Below are 22,277 nucleotides of genomic sequence, written 5' to 3'. Positions count from 1 at the left end.
AGGGTGTACCCCGCCTCTCGCAGGGTGATGGATGGGTACCAGTGACCTCCGTGACCCAGAAAGGAAGAAGTGGGTCAAATATAATGGATGGATATTGTTGCCAGAATGCTTTTGAAAACAGCACATCTTGGGATGTACAGAGGATATGAAAACTCTTCTTTTGGCAGATTAAACAATTCGCCGACTCGTTACCTTGAGCTCGTTGGCTGAGATGTAGCCGCTGCTGTCTGTGTCATAGTTCCTCCAGATCTACAACAGTAAAAGAAAAGTCTCCAATAGAATATTTACATCAAACATTCAGCATAAATGTTCATAAAGTTTGAACTTGGCATTCATTTATGTACCGTGTATCAATTTATTGCTTATTTTAAATTAAAGGAAAGAGAAAATTATATTTGATCAATTTTTAGCTGCAGAGCAACTTCTGAGACATTACAATCATACTGTAAAATAAAGTTTTAACACATATTTAGTAAAAAGTTCATTGTTTAAATAATAAATCAACATTTTTGGTTTGCTTGATTTTTGGCGTTTTATGCTCCATTTCACTTTTACTTGTTTCTTTGATAATTTCATCACTTATCTCCATTTAGCTTTTAGATTCTGTTGTTTATGTTGACTTGTAGAAAGTGTTTTTGCTACTTTCAGTTTGCAGCTAATGTCTTACTGATTTTAGCTTTTACCTATGGTTTTGCTCATTTTAGCATTTAACATACGGTTAGCCTTTAGCTACTGGTTTGCAGATCTTAACCTTTAGCAACTGGCTAATTTTAGCTTTTAGCTAAGGTTTTTATTAGGTTAAGCTTTTAGCTACTACTTTCCATTTTTTTTCCAATGAACAGTTCAGTTCAGCTTTTTCATCAAACTTCAGCGATCATTCAGCACTTGCATTTACATGGAAAATCCCAATTTCTCTGAATTTTCTTCAGCTTTTTATTCAGTTTCTGTGTAAAAATTGATGATTTTGAAGAAATGAAATCCTTCCTCACGTCGTTCTTTATTTTTATTATTGATCCCACTTTGTTTGCAGGTGTCGGAGCCTCACCCTCATGAACTCCACGCTGTTGTTCAGCGGCGTTTCTCTGCGGAACAAAAGCAGGAAGTTCTCCTCCTCACGCAGCAACATGGTGGCCAGCTGCAATGAGACAGTTTCCCCTTTAACTTGTTTTATCTTAAAGAAGAAAACTTTATTTTATACATATTGTCTTTGGCTTAAATATAAATTATAAAGACATTGACCAAACAATTAAGGTTCAACATTCTTTATTGCCATTCGCATCACATGTGGTGAGGTGGAATGAAATTGTGTACCCAAGGTCCCAGTTACACACAAAAACAGCAAAAATATAAATTATAAAAAAAGAAACAGTAGACAAGGATCTAAGATATACACTAAGATATATGCTAAACACTAATAATGTAAAATAATATGGTGTATTAAACAGAAGCCTGAACATTAAACAATTAAATGAAAGATTATTAAGAAAAATAAAACAATTAAAGAACGTGACTAATAGTTAAACTCTGTTCTGATGGTCTTAACTTTGGATCATAATCTAAGAGAACCTCATGTTCAACACATGTGCAGACTGTTTGTGGCTGAAAAATTAACAAATGTAAACAGAAACATGAGAAGCGGTTCTGGAGCTGCAGTCGTACCTCTTGGATCTGAACGTTTCCACCTGCCGCAGCGTTGTGGGCTGATGGGAATCTTTCTCTCAGTTTTCCTGTTTTCTCCTCCGTTATCTCCTCTTTCTGAAAAACAACATTTGTATGCAACGTCTGCAGCGTCCCGTAAACAACAATGCAGTCCTCAAACAAAGACCTGAAATAAACTGAGCAACTAGAACCAGAGCAGCTAAAACTAGAACTGTACATATGGAATAAATAAATGTTTATGGTTGTAATCAAAAATATTATGTTCCATAATAATAAAAAGCACTTTTGGATTTTTCTTTTGAATAAATTTGGTACTTCTGTTGTGCCCACATTTCACATTTTTTATTGTTTCTCCTCTGGCTCTTGCTCAAGGCGGACACCTTCTCCTCGTCCTCCTACATTTGCTCTCTGTGTGTGTCTCGGAGCTCCTGGTACACGTCTTCTGAATGAAAAAAATACTATTATGGATCTGGTGAGAAGGACTTTCAACGCAATCGACAAAATCTTTTCAACAAAACGACAGGGTCCTGGAGAGCCCTCATGTCCTGCCGACACTCACGCTGCAGGATACATCAGGGATCCGTGGGGGGTGTGGGAGCTGATGTGTCTTTTGGTTTTGTCTCAGGAGGACGCCGAAGACGTTTATATAATTGGATTCATGATAGCGGGGTTTCTGCTTTTTGGCATCGGCGGGTCCCTGAACTTATGAAGAAGACATCGGCAGCAGTTTCGGCCATGACAAAACTTCTGAGTCTGTGTGAAGGTTTGGTTCATGCTACGAGTACTCAAAATCAGCTGATATACGAGCTAAATCGTACGATGGACGCGATTTGTGAGAATCACAGGCCACTGACGGCTTCTAGGACCCGCCAACATGTTGGAGTCGACCTTAAAGAAGGCTTATAGCACAAATCAGTGGCATGCCCATTAATCTGGCCAATCTGGAAAGTATGAGCAGGACTCAAGGCTGACAAGAAAAAACAGTCTGCCTGAAAAAAATCAACCATTGTGGCTTATCTGAATCTGATTCCCCCGTTTGGCCTCGGATGTGGGTCGACTATCAAATTTCTCCTGGGTCATGGGTAAACTAAGGAAAAAGTTTTGTCTAGCTCAATCCCCCGCCTGGGAGCATCTGTGCAGGCTTATCAGAAGTGGCTGAACATCATCAGGACTACGGTCTATCTGAAAGTGCTTCATGGACAAATCTCAACGTCTTGTCGTCAAATGCAAATTTAATATGTTTATAATTGTGCTTGTTGGTAGAGTTTTTTATGTTGCAAATAGTGTCCTGATAGGACAAGATGTAAAAAAAATCTTTATGTAAAACCACTATCCATCCTCATGACCTTTTACCTTTTTCTATCTAAAAAAAAGTATTCTGATAAAGAATCAGATGCCGTGCTCTTGTAGCAGCAGCAACGTGCACTCCGCCCATCTTTCGGACGACTGTACGAACATAAACTCACTGTATTTCGGTGCAGTGATAATAAGGTTTTTTCTTTTTCTGATTCTAGAAACCAAAGCAGCAGCAGAACGAATAAAAATGACAGTGATGTGCTAAAGTGAAGAACTGCTGAGGCTCTCATGCTTTTAAAATTTATTTAATATCTGCTTCTCTTTAGCTGTGATTTAATCTCACGTCTTTACCTTCATTCCAAGTTTTTGCAGCATGTGTCTGAAAAAGTCCTCCAGTTTTTTTCCTTCGATGAAACCTTTATCTAGAAATCACAGAAAACATGAAACTGATGTACATGAACAATAAAAAAAAAAAAAAAAGTTTTGTCACTACAAGTTCTCTAAAAATACGGTAATGTACGATTTATAAAAAGTAAAATAGCAGAAAAACAAAACGAGAACATTCATTTGATCAAATATTTCAAAAACACTTTTAATATTTGGGACTGAGGAATTTCATCCATTGTAAGATTCTGTGGACCGAAAATATTTTTATTTAATTATTGATGCAGCAATATGGTTTTATTAAGCTTTTAAAACCTCTATAAGAGCAGACCAAGAATGACAGAGACAAAATTAGTAAAATAAAGTTTTTAAAGAGTTATTACAGATTTAATTACTGACCAATAGTTTTAGGGTTTACAAGTTTTGTTTACTGCTAAACATGCAAATATTTTACACATAAAACAGATCAAATGTATGGGAAGCAGATAATGTTAGAATTGTAACAAACGTTTCTGTGCATAAATCTCCAACTTTAACTAAAGAAACTAATGTGAGGAACGTTTATTTCATAGAGGATTTTAAAAATATTTAAAGCTGAATTTCATTGTATTTATTTATTTTGGAAATTTCCTTTTTTATTATTTTGGAAAGAACAGCTTTATTAATATTTTAACTTTTTAAAATGAAGTTAAATTAACATAGCAATGCATTCTAATGATTACAACTAATGTTACTATTTTGCAGGTTCAAAAATAAATTATTTTCCAAAATGCTGCTGGTTCAGATACAAAAAAAAAAAATGCTTCCTATTTCAGCAGGTAAAATAAAAGTTATGGCAACATATTTCACAAGCAGATGCAGCATTAAAAATCTAAACTTTGTACCGTCTTTGTCAAAATGTTGCCAGATCTGTAAGAAAGTCGCGGCGTCGAGTCGGTCCAGAGCGCTGTCCATGGTGCTGCTGCGCAGTCCAAAGATCCGGTTTATGAAAACAAAATGAAGAAATAATAAAAGGTGTTCTGAGCTCCTTCTTTCTACAGATTGAATATTCCTCTGCAGTAAAATCTGCTTCTTAAGCCTGAAGTCAGTGAAATGAGCCTCTTTATACATGAGGGGAGGGCAGAGAACAAAACGGAGGCGGGTTTTAAGACTGAGAGTGACCATTAACTCAGTTTATTGGTATAAACCAAAGACTGTATTCTTTGGGATAAACATACAAAAATATCTGACAGCTTGACATCACATTTCCAATAATATGATCACCGACAAATAATAAAATCTACTTTCAACTGAAAAAGAAAAAAAATCCCAATAAAATAAAACCATCACCCAGTTCCATCAGTAGTTTTTTAAACTCAGTAATCACATCTTCTTCTCGTGAAACATGAATCACATCATTTCTGCATTAAACAAACAAAAACACATTCTATAAACAGATCAACTTATGTTAGTACATATTTACAAATATGTATAATACATTTTGAAGTGCAGCAGTACACGAGGAACAGAATGTTACAACGCAGGTAGTGGGGATACAGCAGCTGAGTCAGGTGTAAATACAAGACCAAAAACTTTTATATCTGAACTAACTTGGTATTTTAAAAGGGAACAGTTGTGAATTTGTGGTGGCAGAAATGTGAAAATAACAAGTCCAACTGCCACAACACAAACTAACTAGTTCTTACCGAAAATAGTGGTTCCTAACTCGGGTCCTTGAGGAACACCATCCTGCATGTTTCAGTTGTTTCACACTCCAGCATGCCTGATTCAGTGATTATATTACTTCCTTAAGTTCTGCAGAAGCCTGTTAATCACCCATTCACTCAAATCAAGGAAACAAGCAAAACATGCAGGACGGCATTCCTCAAGGACCAGAGTTGGGAACCTAAAGTATTGAGTTTTAAAATAATTTAAATGCTTTAATAAAATCTAAAGGATACATAACTTGCATTTAACCTGAAATAAACCATTGATTAAAGAAATTAAGCAGCCTAGCCGCCACTGCTGATGTTTAGAATTACCCTTATAGACTCGATCAATGTTTAAAGTGGAAGTAGATGAAATTTTACAGTCAACGGGGCTCGTTTGTTAATTATAACATGAAAGCAGCAGCAAGTTGTTTACATAACCCCTGAAAGACTGAAAAGACTTGAACTCAACAATTGCAGATCATCTTTGGTTGATATTTTTACTTGACCTTTATAACCAGAAGCTTTTATTTTTGTCTCAAATTAGATATTTTTTAAATAGCTTACCCCCTACTTTCATTCATTCTAATCCTAATCATTAACACGTGTATGTGCATTTCTTTTCTCTTTCAGTTTATTTTACTTGCAGTTGATGTTTTGCAACATTTTATTTCATCCTTTTCCTCTTGTATGCATTTTACCATCAACCTGATAGAAACTACAGATGGTTAAATCTGGCATATTTTCCTTGTTCATAAATGTGCATTGCCATTTTCAAATAAATAATAAACATTTTGTTTGAGCGAATGTGTCACAGAATATGAAACAGATATTTGAGCTGTTCAACTGGCTGTATCTTACAGTAGAATGGAAATAAAACACGACAGCTTCAGTCTGACTTATTGTTACAAGTAAACAAGTCGGGTTCATCCTCCTCGGTTCTTTGAACAAAATGAGATTTTTATTGCTTTATGTTTAAATATGAACCACAGATTGCCTCTGTACCTGATAAAACCCATCTGATGGGCTCTTAATGGAGCCATTTGATCCCTGAACAAAGATGCTAATGGCGGTTGTGACGCTGGCAGGTTCACAAAAACAGCAGAGCACGTGCAAAAAAATACACCAGAGTTCAATCCAATAAATGCTCTGATCAAAAAATAAAATTCATGCTTTTGTTTTATCCGGTATCGTTTATCCCGTCTTCTTAATGTTGATAAGAGTAGAAGGGACAGGGTTTTAAAAAACGGTATGAATCACACTGAAGGAGTGTCGTCACTGGACTCGTCCTCAGATTTGTTGTTGGACTTGAGGTCAGAGGTCAGATGGGGAATCTCTCCTTCAGCTGTTCTGAGCTCAGTCTCTGTCTGAGAAGGAGACCTCACTAGAAAGACAAGAAAAGCAAAAACTTTAGTTTTGTCAAATTAAGCAGCTATAGACTCTAGAATATAACACGAGAGCTCCAACCGTAGGCTGGAAGGGACTTGGCACGCTCGCGGTCGTCCTCCCTGGCCAGCGGAGGACAGGACGAGCGCTTCAGAGATGACCACTTCTGACTGCCGGAGCCAGGCTCGGTACCCGAGATGGGCTGCTCGAAGGCGTCCCCATCTGCTGGAAACTCAACTACAGGAAGGAAAGGAAAGACATGTGTTCATAAACATTTCAATAAACAGATACAATCAATTAAATCTATTTATCTGTTCATAGTTTATTTTCTTTTGTGGTGTGTAATTTTAGACTAATCACTTCAGCACAAATTGAAGCTATTTCAGCCATTCTTGTATCAACATGTTCACTTCATTCAGGACAACACTGCTATGACTTATTATTATTTGTACCTTTTATTTTAATTATTTAACTTGATCAACATTTGTTCCTCACAAAATGCAAAAGATCTCGTCATAATTTGAAAACAATTTGAAGAACAAGAACAAATAGAAGATTTTGATTTCTAACAAAACTTTATTTACCCAATAAATTAACACAAGAAGAACAACAACAAAACAAAGAAGAAGATGATGAACAACAACAACAAAAAGAAGAACAAGAAGCAGAAGAACAACAAGACAAAGACATATAACAACAAGAAGACAAACAACAACAACAACGAGAAGGAGAAGACAACAAGAACAACAAGAACAACACAAACAAGAACAACAAGAATAAGAACAAGAAGAACAACAAGAAAAAGAACAAGAAGAACAACAAGAGCAAGAACAAGAACAACAATACGACAACGACGACAAAGAAGACCAAGTTTTGCTGAGTTTAGCTTTTGGCTACTGTTTTGTTGATTTTAGCATTTAGCTACAATTCTGCTAGTTTTAGCTTTCCACATTTGCTAATTTTAGCTTTTAGCTTTCTTTATTGTTATAATGATAACAAATTTAAGCACCTAAACTACTTTACGATGTTAAAAAATATATTTGTCTTGTACAATTATTTAAAAAAAATCTTAATTTACTCTAGTTAATTACCTAACAAATTTAAACTTTGACTTTTTTTGACCAAAGTTCTTTTGCAGTTATTTACCACCTAAATAACTGAAACCCACAAGAGACAGTTTTTGTGAAACGTACAATAAGCATTCCCTTAAAATGCGTAAATTCTCTTTTCTTGTCCATGTGATTTTAAAATCACATCTTTTTGCACAACAATTAAGAAAGACAATTGGCCTTTCTGATTATAGAGAAGGACGAGTTCCTGTAAGTGTTAATTACACAAGTGGAGCATCAAAGTACAAAATCTCACACACACACAGACATTTGGACGTATCAAGTACAGGCTGGGCCTGAACGCATCTGCTCCGGGTCTGATGGACCTCTGCCTCAGACGTACTGTGAGGCGTGTGGAGGCGTCCTGAAAGCTTTCATTAAACATCTGGTCACCTGTTAAATTGGCCGTTATGTTTTTAGCAGCTTTATTTCCTCTCAGTGGCTTTTTCTGTGCTTTCAGTGATGTAAATCATTTTAAACTGTTTTTCTATTTGCTCTGCAATGTTTGATTATTTTAAAGTGAAAGATTTTTATCATTTAATTGTTAATGTGTTAGATCAGGGCTATACAACTGGTGGCCCAAGGGCCATTTCCGGCCCACAGGTGACTTCAGTCCGGTCCACCAATGAATTCACCAATTATTTATTTAATTTTTGGCTCTGGGATTTGGGTTCTGTTTATTGCATTTATGATTTAATGCAATAACACAAACAAATGTAATCATTGTAAAACTTGGTTTATTTACATAATGACTTTAATTGCTGGATGTCCAGCCCCCGAGCTGCTGGCTTTCAGTAACTGGTCCCCTGAGCAGTTTAGTTGAATAGCCCTGCTTTCGATTATTATTCACTTCTCCTGCTACACTCTACATGTATATTTTACTGGACAAACGGAGATAGTAACCGTCGATTGGAGACAGAGGTCCGGCAGAGCTGCTGCTTGTGCTCCCTCTGTCTTGCTCTGATGACGCCCTCTTCAGACGGGGAGCAGGAAGTGGCGCTTTGGGAGACTGGATCCCTGCTGGAGTCTCTACAGAATCATCTGAAACACAAACAAATGTTAGTGAAATAACTGATCGGTTCTTAATTTCACATATATGTAATCTGAGCGCTCTGGGTGTGTTCATAGCTACAGTATCTTCTTTCTCACCAAGAACAGAGAAGCTGCATGATCGGGGACTTGTTGGACTGAAGGGTCCAGATGTCCGAGATACCAGCGGGACTTTCGGGGCTGGTTTGGGGATGATGCTCAGTGGTTTGGATCTGGGAATAAGTTCTGGTTTGGAGTCTTCGGTGTCCAGTGGGACAACAGGATGGACTTCGGACTTGGCTGCAGGAAAATGATAAAGAGGCAAATTAGAGCTTTTGATAGGAGAGAAACCAACTAATGTGGGAAATGAAACCACCCGTTCAATAGTTTACAGAAATTAACTAAACAGAGAGAACACAATAAACCCAGCAAAAAATAAAAAATAAATAATTAGAACAGTAAACAGAATAATTTAGAAACAGATTATTAAAAATAATAATAAACAAACCATTTGACAAACAACAGACGCAAAATAAATATTACCAGACAACAACAACAAAAAAAGACAATGAAAACACAAGAAAAGCATCTTTTTATTCCATTTACTGTAGTTGTTTTATGTGATGCCTATTCACAATTTTGGTTGAGCAAAATCAAGTTTTGTTAAGTTTGTTGCGTTTTAACATATTTGTTATTTTTTATTTTGGAGGATTTTCTTTTATAATTTTTTTGTGATTTGAGAAAAATGCTGTTTTCCAAACCTTTGTTGTTTTTTTGTAATAAAAAAAACTTTTAAAGTAAGTTAAAAGTGCACCCAGTGTGTACGGTTAACAGAATCAAACACTCACGTTTGTGTGCGTCCACCTTATCAGGTCCTGATGTCGAATCAGACTGAAAGGCAGAAAACATTTGCTCCACTGAATGAACACTCACTGAACATTTTATTAGCAATATTATTATTATGAAATAAAACTGACTCATATAACAATATATTTGTCCTAATAATAAATTAGATGATTTATAGATTCTAACCTTCTTCTCAGTCATTTGCCTTGTCCTCTCTTGCCTGGCCTTCATCTCAGCCAGCAGGTCTTTTCCCATTACAGGAACACCAATGTGGCGGTGTACGTGAGGGTTCTCCTTCTTCTCTACATTTTCCTTTTTCTCAGTGTTTTCAGTCTTTTCCATATTCTCCTTATGTTTCCCATTCTTCTCCTCCTCCTCCACAGCAGGTTTGTCTACAGTTGGGTGTGCATGCCTCTCAGGATCTGTGTGGTTCGAGGACAGTGCCCTGTGGAGCTCCAGGTGAGGTTCTGCCACAGTGGTAGGCGATTTAACTGGCGGGTTAGGAGATGTTGGGGTGGTCTCCTCAATGACAGGGCTGGTGACAGAAGGATGTGTTGCAGTGTTAAGGGACAGTTTAGGTGGCGTGATGGAGGCAGCTCCGTGGCTTTTCTCTGAGCGGGACGTCCGGGATTTGATGTAGTTAAAGAAGCCACTCTTCCTGGATTCCCGTTTCTTATCTGTTGCATCTGGAGTGTTGATGGATGAACTTTTTACCAAAGGAAGTCTGCAGAATATACAAAATAAAGCAGAAACAAAAACTGAGTGACACGAAAAACAGAATTTTGTTACTTTTTATGCAGATGACTTCCAATTGTTTTTGTTAAACCAGTTTAGGGAGACTACCCGATTTAAAAGCCTGTATTGCAATTTTATGAAGTGAAGTTTTGAAAATTATAAACACTGTAATGTTCTTTTATGTTTTCAAATTGAATAAAAAAACAAAACGTTTCAGAGTGACACTAACTTAAAACTGAGTTTAATAACTTTCTTGGTGAAGAAGTCGTCTAAACCCTCATCCAGCGTTCCCATCATGCCGTTCTGCTCAGAGCCTCCAGTGGCCTCCCTCTGAATAATAGAAGAAATAAAGTGATGTTATCCAAAGTCAATATAACAATGAACTGTTTAGCATCTATATTAAGCTATGAACAAACAAACAATTTAAATTTAATTTAAAAATAAAAACAATGTTAAAATAACTTTTCAAATCATGGTTCAGTTTTAACAGTCAAATGGGGGAATACAATCTACTGACAAGAGAATGCATTCCAATTGCTGTAAATGATAGTAAATAGCTACAGGGATGATTATATATTTTTAGATGGGAACCATACTGGTGCTCTGCTGGGTTTCGTTCTCTTCTTTGGTTTTGGACGGAACTTGGTGCAATGATCCAGAGTCTTGTGCTCCATAGAGGGCAGCTCGCCTAAACACACGGATTTTGCATCTGCTGGGGTCAAGGGAGGGGGCAGATCTCCATAGTGTGACATTCTGTCCGGTGTCTGTAAAGGAGGAGGCGGAGAGGGAAGAGGGGGGTCCTCAATATGGATTGGAACCTCCTCCAGAGCTTTGTCCAGATCAAACTCCATCTCTGTTGGTCAAAGAGAAGATGGAAAAATAAGTTAAAATGAATGTGAGTATAGAAAAATAGAAAGGTCAAAATATGTGTGTTGTAGTCTTTTCTTATGATTACCTTTTATATTGCATTTTGGGTAGTTCTACTTTGTTTAAATGTGCTTTAGCAATACAACATACTTATTTACTTGCATTCTGAGGTAATGAAGCACATTCTAATGTTTTTTTGTTACTCACCAAATGCCACCGATACGGGTCGCAGCATTCTGACCAGGATACTTTTCCTCTTAGATTTAGGAGTCATCTAATGATCAAAAGCAAATTATTTTAAGTGAGATCACAGCTTTCACTCAGAGATCAACGTATCGTATTTTCTGGCGTATAAGTCGCTACAGAGTACAAGTCACATCAGTCCAAAAAAGCATCATGAAGATGAAAAAAACACAAGTCGCTTAGGCGTACAAGTCCCGTTTATTATGCGTCACCGCTAACCCCTGGGAAATGTGTGTCGGTGTTGTGCCAAAAATCAAATGGCGGCTGCAGGAGCGTGCATGGGAGGACTCGTTGTTGGAGTTCTTAGAAATTTAACAAGATTAGCACTTAAAAACAATTATTTGTTTGCTCGACATTATAGCAAAGGTGTGTTTCGGTTTAACTTTTTCCTACTGCACTTTAATGGTCAATGTTTGGAGGTGGGGCAGTGGGGGTAGCGGTACAGGAACAACATATACGCCTAACGGCAGTTGTCAAAAGCCCAGAGGGCCCTCTTGTGCCTCTAGTGGCTGCAAATGGTAATGTTTACTCCGGTTCATGTCAGTGTGAATGACCATTTAAAGAGTCAGTCAAAAATTGCATTATGAATATGAAAAAATTGTATAAAAGTCGCTTTGGCGTATAAGTTGCAGGACTGGCAAATCTATGCAAAAAATTTGTGACTTATAAGCTAGAAAATATGGTAGTAAAGCCTTTGCCATGATCACAAATATTCAGAGAAACAGTTACACTTTTACCATGCAGGACTCCATATCATCCAGGATGTGTTTCTGGTCTCGACTGTGTTTCTGATCCTTATCATGGTTCGCTGGCTGTAGAACTGTCTCATCCAGAACTTCTGTCTCGATCTGTGCATCCTGATGAAGAGGTTGATCTTTTCTGATCAAATGATCTGCCTGGAGACAGTTTGAACAAGAAAGAAGGGATGAATGAAGACATAGATTAACCAAAAAAAAGAAGGAAAAGTAGATACAGAGAAATGACACCAACCAGACTATTTTGTGATGCTGACAAAGACTCCAGGATCTCATCCGCGATGCGATCGGACAGAAACGACGCCATGCTAAGCTTCACTTCACTGTTTACACAGAAAAACAGAAGATAAACATGAATAAAAAGAATGGAAAACATTTGAAAATGATGAAATGATGAAAAACTCTCCAGCTAGTGAGCTTCAATCAATCTATCAGGAGTAATAATCTATAAAAGAAGTCTGTGATCTCATTGGGATTTGCCATTCTCTGCCAGGGCTGCCCATGTTACAGATTCTGTTCGAAACGTTTAAGGACAGAATTTGCCAGGTGGCGGAGGGATTCTGGTTCAACGGCTTGAGGATTCCATCTCTGCTCTTTGCAGATGATGTGGTCCTGTTGGCGTCTTCGTGCCGTGATCCTTCAGCTCTCACTGGAGAAGTTTGCAGCAGAGTGTGAAATGGCTGAGATGAGAATCATCACCTCCAAATCTGAGGCTGTGGTCCTCAGTCAGAATAAGGTGGATTGCTCTCTTCAGGTCAAGGGTGAGGTTCTGCCTCAAGTGGAGGAGTTCAAGTATCTTGGGGTTTTGTTCACAAGTGAAGCAAGAATGGAGTGAGATTGACAGACGGATTGGTGCAGTGTCTTCAGTATTGTGGACTTTGTACTGGTCCATTGTGGTGAAGAAGGAGCTGAGCTGTAAGGCAAAGCTCTCTGTTTACCAATCGGTCTAAGTTCCTACTCTCATCTATGGCTACGAGCTCTAAGTAGTGACCAGAAGAATTAGATCATGAATACAGGCAGTTGAAATGAGTTTCCTTTGCAGGGCAGCTGGACTCTCCCTTAGAGGTGAGAAGTTCAGCTATCCGGGAGAGACTCGGAGTAGAACCACTGCTCCTCCACATCAAAAGGAGCCAGTTGAGGTGGGTCGGGCATCTGGTAAGGATGCTTTCCTGGGCAGCTCTTTAGCTGTGTTACCTGTTTTTGTTTATTTTTACATTCCGTCAGGTTGACAGGAATCCATCCACGGCACCTCCTTTTCAACTCCTTTGGGATTTGGGGCTCTAGTTGAGGTATTTGAGCTTTTGAGACGTTAATCAGTTGCTCCTGGTTGTTAAATAACACCTAGCCATGGTTACACATCATAACAAATGCCCAAAAGTAAAAAAGTTTCAGTAAAAATCCTTCCAGCTGCACAGCACCTGATACCAGAGGAAATAATCATCTGAAAAAAGCGATTTACATCCAGACAAAAGAGGAATTTTAGTTTTCAAAAGCAATAACTCAGAATGAATGAAACAGAGTTACTCCAACATGCAGCCACCCTGAGCGACACATTTCTAGAACATGTAGGCTCATTGAGCTGACAATGTGCACCGAGGCATCACTAAGTGTGAATGTGGTCACTGAAGAATTCCTTGGATTTGTTGAACCTGCTTTATAGATAAAGTTATTTTACTAACTGAGCTGCTCTGTTTAAAACACACACCTGATCTTATTGATGATGTCGACCCCCGACTGCTCCATGAACGTGGTGGTTACGAAGCTGGGGGGAATCGTCATCTTCCCTGCACCGGTCTTCAGCAGCTCCTGGCGAAGGCTGCTCCTCTTCATCACGTGAGGACACAGTTCCTCAGCAGCATCCACCATGGACACCATCATCGTCTAAAGAGTAGTTAGCATAGTCTGAATCTCACATTAAATTTTTTATTATGTATATATAAGCTAAACTCAGACTTTACTGGGTGTTCTCACAGCAGATTATATTTTATTGTTGATATATATATTTTTTTTAATGGTACCTGCAGTTGCTCGTCCATCACTCTTGCCACCTCTAAAGCCATTGACTTTATTTTTTCTTGAATGGCTCCAACACATGCACCACTGGAGCCCCCACTCTTTAGGTGGTAAAGGTTGGGGAGCAACTGGAATAAAACACAAGACAAAGGAAAATATGTGTAACTTCTGTCCAGAGCTTAGTTTGGATGCACATTGAGGAAGAACGGTGGAGTTTTTTTATTTCTTACTATTTTGGAATTTTTAGCATCCTTCATGAGATTCTCTGCCACCTTCACGTCTTCCTGAATGGAGATGGTTTCTGAGAACCTCAGAGAGTTCAAATGATCCTGCACCTTGACACACATCCTGTCCATCATCTGAATTATAAAAAAAAGTTAAGAATTGTTTTTTGTTATGCATCTGGCATGAAAATCAATTTAAAGTTGGTAGATAAACGTTTGCCAACCAGCTGTGTGGTGGTGGTGACGATTCCCTGCTGCAGCCTGTACGCCTGCTCCTGCAGGTATCTGCGCGTCTCGTGGTTCCTCAGCAGGTACTGTTCCATCTGCAAGACAATGAGAACCAAGAGCACACGGCACATTATACCAGACTGGACTACTGCAACTCTTCATGTGTTGGTTTGGAATAATCATCTCTCCATCGCCTGCAGTTAGTCCAGAACGCTGCTGCGCGTCTTTTAACAGGAACTAGAAGGATGGACCACGAGACTCTGGAACAATCTGCCCATTGATACTCGTTCTGCAGAGTCCGTACCGTCCTTTAAATCCCGTCTAAAATCACTTTTTTGTTCTGGCTTTTAACTCGTTTGATTTAAGTTCCATCTGAACCTCACGTTATTTTCTTGTTTTAGTTTGTTCTAAGCTAATTTTATTATACTTGTGTTTAATGTTTGATCTTTTATTTATTCTTTTGCTGATTTCCTGTTTGTGAAGCGCTTTGGTCAACATTGTTGTTCTTAAATGTGCTGTATAAATAAAAGTGACATTGACATTATAAGCCCATTGATAAACCATTAAACAGCAATCTATAGCAATGGACTGGACAAGCAAAGACCTTGTATAAACTTTGGCCTTGATTTTGACCTTGACCTTAGAGCTGGGGTGATGACAAAAATTATGACTTGTCGTGTAGTGGTGGTGCAAATTCCCATCACGTTTTGATAAATTATCTTGGGGGGATTAGAAGTTATGACCTGGACAATCAAAGACCTTGTTGTAACTTTGACCTTGACTTGTGACCTTGACCATGGAGCTGGTATAATGAAAAAATATTTGTGGCACTCCGTCCAGTAATGATGCATGAATTTTTCTTAAATTACCTCGAGTCGATCAGAAGTTATGGGCAGACATATAAAGAAAAAAAAAAAAACGCTTCATTTTCAGAATTATTGTTAGATATGTATTAATTAAAGGCGACAATTTACAAAACAGAGCCTTTTAAAAACCTTTAGTAAAGCGTCCTCCGTCTTCTCTGGGTTTGCCTTCAGAGCCTGAGCAGCGTCCATGATGGGAACAGGCATGAAGCGAATGGTGTAGTTCCTGACAGATAAAACAAAGAAGTTAGAGTGAGCAGCAGAACTCATGTTGGATTCTTAAATATGATGAATTTAACTTACTTTTCTAAAGCAGCAGCTACATCCTGTAAACCCTGAGGGCTGATGTTGTTTCTGTCCCACACTATTGTTCTGAAGACACACAAACCAAAGAGAGCGTTTTCAATTATTGAATTTTTCGCTGTATAAGTCACCGTTTTATTGCATAAATTAGCATGCCTGAGACTTATACAGCGAAGTGACATATTTATGTTTTTTTCTCATATTTATAAACAAATTTTTGGCTGAGTTCTGACAATTTCATTCATTCTGACATGGAGAATATTGAACACTACCATTTTCAGCCACTAGAGGGCCCTCAACCATTAAGGCAAGCAAAGTGTCTCATTAATAGGTAAAAGTGGCTATTAATGAGACAATTGGCTTGCCATACAGGCCGCCTTCGTCTTGCTCCGGAACTCCTGGAGAAAATGTAAAATCAGCTGCATTTCGCCACGCCGCCCAAGTGAAGTGCAGCTGATTTGACCATTAAAGTGCATTTATTAAGGAAAAGTTCAACTGAGACACACCTTTACTATAATTTCAAGCAAACAAATAATTGTTTTTAAGTATTAGCGTTGTTAAATTCTTGTTAAAGTCCTCCCATGCACATTCCTGTGGCCGCCATTTGGCAGCCATTCGATTTATGGCACAACACCGGCTCACGTTTCCGGGTTGTCAGTGGTGACGTGTAATATATGCGACTTATACGGTGAAAAGACGTATTTAAGTTTATTTCACTTTATTAGACATATTTGGACTGATGCAACTTATACGGCGGTGTGACATGTACGGCGGCAAGTACGTTACTAAACCTTTGAGCTCCTGACAAACAGCCTAAAAATGGTTTATCTTGGCTTTAACAACCTGCAAACCATAAACGCTTTGAATAAACGAGGTAAAGATCGTTCCGTTTCCCTCCCCACCTGAGCTTTGTGTTAATCTGCAGGGCTTTGGCTAACATCTTGGCCCCCATGTCACCCATGGAGTTTCCACTGATGTCCAGTTTGGTCAGAGAGGTGTTGCTGCCAAGAGCGTTGAGGACGATGGAGAGGTCGCCCTTCAGCTTAGAGTCCGCCAGGGACAGCGAGGTCAACGGCTGCAAAGAGCGTAGCAATTTACTAATGTTGTTCATCAGAGGATGTGTATTTTAAACAGGATGATGAAATAATTTTTAAAAGGATAAAGCGTAGTTTTCATAAGGAGGAAAAAAGTAATAAATCACTCACAGAGTCCTCTTCTTGAATCATGTGAACCAGGTTGTCAAGGACTTGAGCAACGTTTCTGTAGAGAGAAAATGTGTTACAATTAGGCCTGTTGCGATAAACAATAAATCAATTTATCGCATGATAAACGAAAATTATAAACCTCATTTTCATTTATCAGCTTTATCGTTTCTTCGTGTCTCTTTCTACTGAAGACACTGGATGACAAAAGGCTAAACTCTGGCGCTCTTCAATGATCCCTCCCTTTCTCTTTTCTCTTTAAAACCCATTTTAATCGTCCAAAATCGTTTTTTGGATCGTTAAAAGCAGCTAAGCTGAGAAGCTAAGCTACGAGCTAAGCTAACAGGCTGACCTCGGGGAAAAAAAACCTCCGTCTTGTCGAAGCTCCCAAATTCACGTGGAAACCTGTGCCCTCTTGTAAAAAGTTGTTTTTCTCTGAAAAAAGAAGCTGAGAGCTTTTGTACAGACTTTTTAAATTTTTATTAAAAGCTTTGTATGACAAATGCTATGCTAAAGAGCTCAAACCACACTGAGCATCCGTCATTTTGAGAACCAAACAAAGGAAGGAGAGACAGCCCATGTCACGTCAATGGGCCTCCCTCCCATTTTTCTAAAAGAGATGCGCTGTTCGCTCCCTCACTATCCATCCTTTGGTTCAAACAGTCTTATACTGCCATCCGGTGGTAAAAAAAAGTACTACACACAAAAATTAACCAACATTTAAATTTGACAATAATTACTGTCAAATTTCAAACAATATTATTGTTTATCACAATAATTTCTAAGACAATTAATCACCCAGCAAAATTTGTTATCGTGACAGGTCTAGTTACAATAGACAAATATTGGGCTCTTTTACAATATTGATTGTTTAACTTAAATATCCACTCACTTAGATTTGATGTTGTTAAAGTTCTTGCCCAATGAAAGGTGTCTGATGGAGCGGTTCTTGGCCAGCCACACAAGAAGAGTAGTCAGATCCACATCCAAACCTCAGGGAGGCAGCACAAAAACACGAATGAGCCACGAGCGCCATTAAATTAACGTAGGACAGACGAAGATGTTGGAACGGAAGCTAAAATGTCCTCACTGTTGTCGGAAATATCCAGACTGGAAATGTTGGGGATCTCAGCGATGCAACCCTCCAGGATCTGGGATCCTCCTGAACGCAGCTGGGAGGAAAAAAAAAAAACAGTTTTACAAAATGTTGGTTAATATCTTATTACCTTAATATCTTGGTTGAATTTGTGTGGATTCATACAGTAAAAAGTGTTTAAACATAATGTTGAAGTCCAGAGTGGTCTGACATGTGAGTGAAGTTGCCCCCCCCCCCCCATCAAATCGAACAAAATTGGGGTCGAATGTTCTGTTTCCAGAGGTCGTGAAAGGTCAACCATCTCCCGACACTTTCTTCAAATCAGACAAAATTGGTGTCAATCAACTCAGCTACGTTTGAGCTGCTTTTGATTTGAAGATATTAATGAAAGTTTAAAGGTCAAAAGGTCAACCCGACCCCCACATTACTCAAATCTAACAAAAATGGTGTCAAACATTTGTGTTGGATTGTGCAGCAAAAATGTTCGTTTGTGCAGCTATCATTTCAAAGATATTAATTAAAAAAGTTTACAGAGGTCATCAAAGGTCAACGAAAATATGTTCATGTTGGGTTAGGGTTAGGGTCGGGGGTGGGCAGAGGGGGCTGGTTGATCTATTTACCTTTAAACTTTCAGTAATATGTCCAAAGCAAAAGCAGCTCAAACGTAGTAGAGTTTACGGACACCATTTTTTAAAATTTTGTAAATGTGGAGGGCTGGTTGACCTTTGATGACCTCTGGAAACGTTTTTATTAATATCTTTAAAATGACAGCTGCACAAACAAAAATTTTTGCTTCATAAACCAGCACAAACGTTTGACAGAAACTTCACGCAGGTGTGGTCTCACCTCACAGGAGCTGAGGTCCAAAGACACGTCGCTGAGGTTTGGGTTGCAGCCGAGGCCCAGCAGTAACGCCCTGCAGACGACAAATCAAGGCAGCTTCAACACGACTAACAGGTCAGTAACACTTAAATTAAACATATTTGACACAGTCAAAGGTTTTTCTTCAAAGATTACATTTCATTTAGGAAGAATATAGCATGTGAACCATTACAGCAAGAAAACATAGTACTACTTGGGGGGGGGGGGGGGGTACTCGAGCCTTATTGTTGTCTGCATTATTCTAGTTTCTGTCACAGTACTCCATCTGAGAGTGTTTTATAATTTAACTTTTGTTCTGGTCTTTCAGTTTGTGAAGCTTTAACTCATACAATATATGGTCCTAAAGTGGGCGTGTCTAATCCTTGGCCTCTGCTCCCACACACCTGATGTGAGTGAGAGGGGGACCAGCAGACCTGTGCAGAACATGACAAGATAATTTAAACATGGAATCAAGTGTCAAAGTTCATGCCCAAAAATCCAGGTACAAATGTTGGCATGACTGCCTCAGAGGAGTTGATGGGGGAGAGGGCGGGCCCCAGAAACCATCTTATCACCAGCAAGCTGTGTTTTTCCACTTTAGGAGTGTGGTATTTGTGGGACTCCAGTTTATTTGTGCCTCCTTGGACTGAAGAAGTCCTTTGGATAAAAGCCGAAACGCCTCAGGAAAAAAGAAACCGTCCAGCTGACGTGACTGAACATTGTTGGATTAAATCAAGTGGGTTGGATCAGGGTTACAATTAAAACAGGACAGTGGCCCTTCAGGACCAAGACTGGACACCCCTGGCCTAAAGTGACCCTTTGATTATTCCCATTTGGTCCTTGAGAGTCTTAAATGAAAACGAAAGAACTTAAAATAAGTAAATGAAAACTATTTTTTTTTATTAAGGAACACTAAAATGTCAGAAACACCTCAGAAGTCTAAGTCTGGATTATTTGGATTTGGCAGCTCAGTAGGTTTCAAAGTTGTGCTTGCAGAAACCAGATTTAAGATGTTGCTCAAATTAGGGGGAAAAATTGACCTTTGATCCACTTCTAGTTTGTTTTACGACCCAATAATATTCCCTGCTCAGGGTGTGTGAGAGATGTTTGTACCAAGCATGTAAACTTTGCTGAATCTCACTGAAGATGAGAAAAGGCTTTTAAAACATATTCTAACAGGTTAAATATAATATCCCCCAGTTTAACAATTACCGTATTTTTTGCCCTATAAATTGCATTTTTTTGCATAATTTACACGCCCTGCGTCTTATACGCTGAAGCAACTTATTTATGTTTTTTCTCTCATATTTATAATCCAATTTTTGACTGAGATACGACCATTTTCATTCATTTTGACCGAAAAATATTGAACACTACCATTTTCAGCTGCTAGATGGCACTCAAGTTGTATGGCATGCCGTTGTATCATGTAATAGGTAAAAGTGGCTATTAATGACACAATCGCATAGATGCCACCTTCGTCCAGCTCACTTGGAGCAACCGTCAAATCAGCTTCATTTTGCTGCGCCGCCCCGACGAAATGCAGCTGATTTGACCATTGAAGTACATTTATTAAGTAAAAGTTCAACCGAGACACACCTTTACTATAATTTCGAGCAAACAAATAATTGTTTTTAAGTGTTAATCTGGTTAAATTCTTCCTGTGCACGCTCCAATGGCCGCCATTTGGCAGCCTATCGATTTTTGGTACACAGGCCACATTTCCAGGTTGTCGGCGGTGGCGCGTAAGAAACGGGACGCAGGAGTGGTGATGCATAATAGATGTGACGTATATGGCAAAGCGACATATTTATGGATTTTTTTCACTCTATTAGACATAATTGTACTGATGTGACTTATAGGATGTGCGACGTGTACGGTGGAAAATACGGTAATCTCAGTGAAGATGAGAAAAAGCTTTAAAAACATCTTCTAACAGTTTAAATATACTATGTCCCAGTTTAACAATCAGACTTTGCATTGCTTTAACTCAGTCAATGTTAATTATCTTATAAAAATAAAAAGTTGACTCGAAACGGAGACTTCAGAAAGACGAAGGAGGTCTGAGCGGGCCCCATTCTTACTTCAGAGCCTCCAGAGGCAGCCTGGTTCCCGACAGACTGACAGACGTCAGAGCCTGAGCAGAGCTGAAGAACTCCTTAAAGGACGCGGGGATTTCTTTACACTTCCTGTACGAGTGCGAGAAGAAACAAGTGAGTTTTATTCACGTCAGCTTGCACATTCTGAAATTACAATTTATGATCAACTATATGGATGGATGGATGGATGACTGGAGACATCTCACCTGTGAGAGAAAACTGTTTTTGACATGTTGAGCACAGAGAGACGCTTTAAAGATCCTTTGCACAGAGAAGCACACACCTAGAACAAGAAACAGACATAAACACATCATTTTAAAGAGAAACTAGGCTGATTGAGTCAGTTACAACAAAACATAACCCGTCTAAAGACTCAACAAAACTACATTATCGCTCTTAAATTCATTCGATCATAGAAGTGTCTCGGCGAGCACTTCCTACCAGCTCCAGGGAACAGTCGCTGTTGGAAAGATCCAGAACTTCCAGGTGGTTGGGTTGACTCAGGAAGCTGTGCAGATGCTGTTCAGACAAAATTTTTTTTTAAATTAAACGTAAAACGACCCTTTAAAAAAAAAGTTAGGAGTTGTTTTCCATACAAAGGTTTAAGTTACAGAAGTGTAAGGGTTTTTCTTAAGGTTTATTAAAGAGGGGGGCTCCATACCTGAATGTCATCGCCTCGGAGCGAGTTGCCAGAAAGGTCAAGGTGTGTGAGCGTCGTTGCAACCATAGGGTTAGCACAGAGCGCCTGACAGAGGCTGTTCACACCTGCAACAAATCGCAGATGAATGCATGAATGGCAGCCACCTACTATTATCCACCTGAAAGGAGTGTTGGTCTTCAGTACGGCCCGAGCCACAACATGTACCCCCACAAGTTTTATATTGAAAGCTGAGAACTTCTTCTTCTTTTGGCTGCTCCCTTCTTCAGGGGTCGTCACAGTGAACTGAGTCGCATGAAGACGTGGCGATTATTTTACACCAGATGTCCTTCCTGATGTAACCACAGACCACCGAGCTACCACAGCCCCCTGTGTGGAGCAGAGCTGCTATCTAAGGCGCCCGAGGGAGCAGATGGTGGGGGTTAAAGGCCTTGCTCAAGGGCCCAGTGTGGGGCAAATGAGGGTGGAGGCAGGTGTGGGTGCTTCACCAATCCCACCCACATTTTGATGTTGTCGGTACTGGGAGTTGAACCAGCGATCTACCAATCACAGGCCCGCCTTCTCTAACCTCTGCGCCACCACTCCCAAATATACACATGAAAACAAAATACAAAGTAAAGAAAATACACATAACGTAAAAATAAAATACACAAAGTAAACAAAATGCACACATGAATACAAAATAAACACAAAGTAAACAAAATACATGAAAAATACAAACATGAAAACAAAT

The 22,277-nt window shown here is 39.0% G+C and overlaps 2 protein-coding genes across 2 annotated transcripts in view; both read right to left on the bottom strand.

The window, feature by feature from the left end:
* Positions 1-4,293, bottom strand: part of LOC119425518 (secretagogin) — a 13,165-nt gene extending 8,872 nt beyond the window's left edge. The window contains exons 1-5 of the mRNA XM_037693047.1: positions 4,224-4,293; positions 3,307-3,377; positions 1,660-1,755; positions 1,046-1,135; positions 193-249 (exon numbers count right to left, since the gene is read on the bottom strand). Coding sequence (XP_037548975.1) covers positions 193-249; positions 1,046-1,135; positions 1,660-1,755; positions 3,307-3,377; positions 4,224-4,293 — 384 coding nt within the window. The remainder of the gene's footprint in view (positions 1-192; positions 250-1,045; positions 1,136-1,659; positions 1,756-3,306; positions 3,378-4,223) is intronic.
* A 1,913-nt stretch (positions 4,294-6,206) lies between these two features.
* LOC119425720 (F-actin-uncapping protein LRRC16A) overlaps positions 6,207-22,277 on the bottom strand; it is a 48,023-nt gene continuing 31,952 nt past the window's right edge. The window contains exons 13-38 of the mRNA XM_037693264.1: positions 21,548-21,651; positions 21,328-21,405; positions 21,093-21,169; positions 20,872-20,976; positions 18,773-18,842; positions 17,921-18,002; positions 17,723-17,822; positions 16,834-16,888; positions 16,531-16,703; positions 15,629-15,697; positions 15,458-15,551; positions 14,459-14,557; positions 14,241-14,369; positions 14,016-14,138; positions 13,703-13,878; positions 12,233-12,320; positions 11,980-12,138; positions 11,207-11,273; positions 10,729-10,985; positions 10,362-10,462; positions 9,584-10,121; positions 9,400-9,442; positions 8,672-8,851; positions 8,426-8,563; positions 6,495-6,650; positions 6,207-6,411 (exon numbers count right to left, since the gene is read on the bottom strand). Of these exons, the coding sequence (XP_037549192.1) occupies positions 6,284-6,411; positions 6,495-6,650; positions 8,426-8,563; positions 8,672-8,851; positions 9,400-9,442; positions 9,584-10,121; positions 10,362-10,462; positions 10,729-10,985; positions 11,207-11,273; positions 11,980-12,138; positions 12,233-12,320; positions 13,703-13,878; positions 14,016-14,138; positions 14,241-14,369; positions 14,459-14,557; positions 15,458-15,551; positions 15,629-15,697; positions 16,531-16,703; positions 16,834-16,888; positions 17,723-17,822; positions 17,921-18,002; positions 18,773-18,842; positions 20,872-20,976; positions 21,093-21,169; positions 21,328-21,405; positions 21,548-21,651 (3,389 nt within the window). The 3' untranslated portion in view covers positions 6,207-6,283. The remainder of the gene's footprint in view (positions 6,412-6,494; positions 6,651-8,425; positions 8,564-8,671; positions 8,852-9,399; positions 9,443-9,583; positions 10,122-10,361; positions 10,463-10,728; positions 10,986-11,206; positions 11,274-11,979; positions 12,139-12,232; positions 12,321-13,702; positions 13,879-14,015; positions 14,139-14,240; positions 14,370-14,458; positions 14,558-15,457; positions 15,552-15,628; positions 15,698-16,530; positions 16,704-16,833; positions 16,889-17,722; positions 17,823-17,920; positions 18,003-18,772; positions 18,843-20,871; positions 20,977-21,092; positions 21,170-21,327; positions 21,406-21,547; positions 21,652-22,277) is intronic.

The sequence above is a fragment of the Nematolebias whitei genome, chromosome 19, assembly GCF_014905685.2.
Source record: "Nematolebias whitei isolate Nwh7 chromosome 19, NemWhi1, whole genome shotgun sequence".
NCBI classification, from domain to species: domain Eukaryota; kingdom Metazoa; phylum Chordata; class Actinopteri; order Cyprinodontiformes; family Rivulidae; genus Nematolebias; species Nematolebias whitei.
Note: the sequence above shows the minus strand (reverse complement) of the source record. Positions and strands in the feature narration are given on the sequence as shown.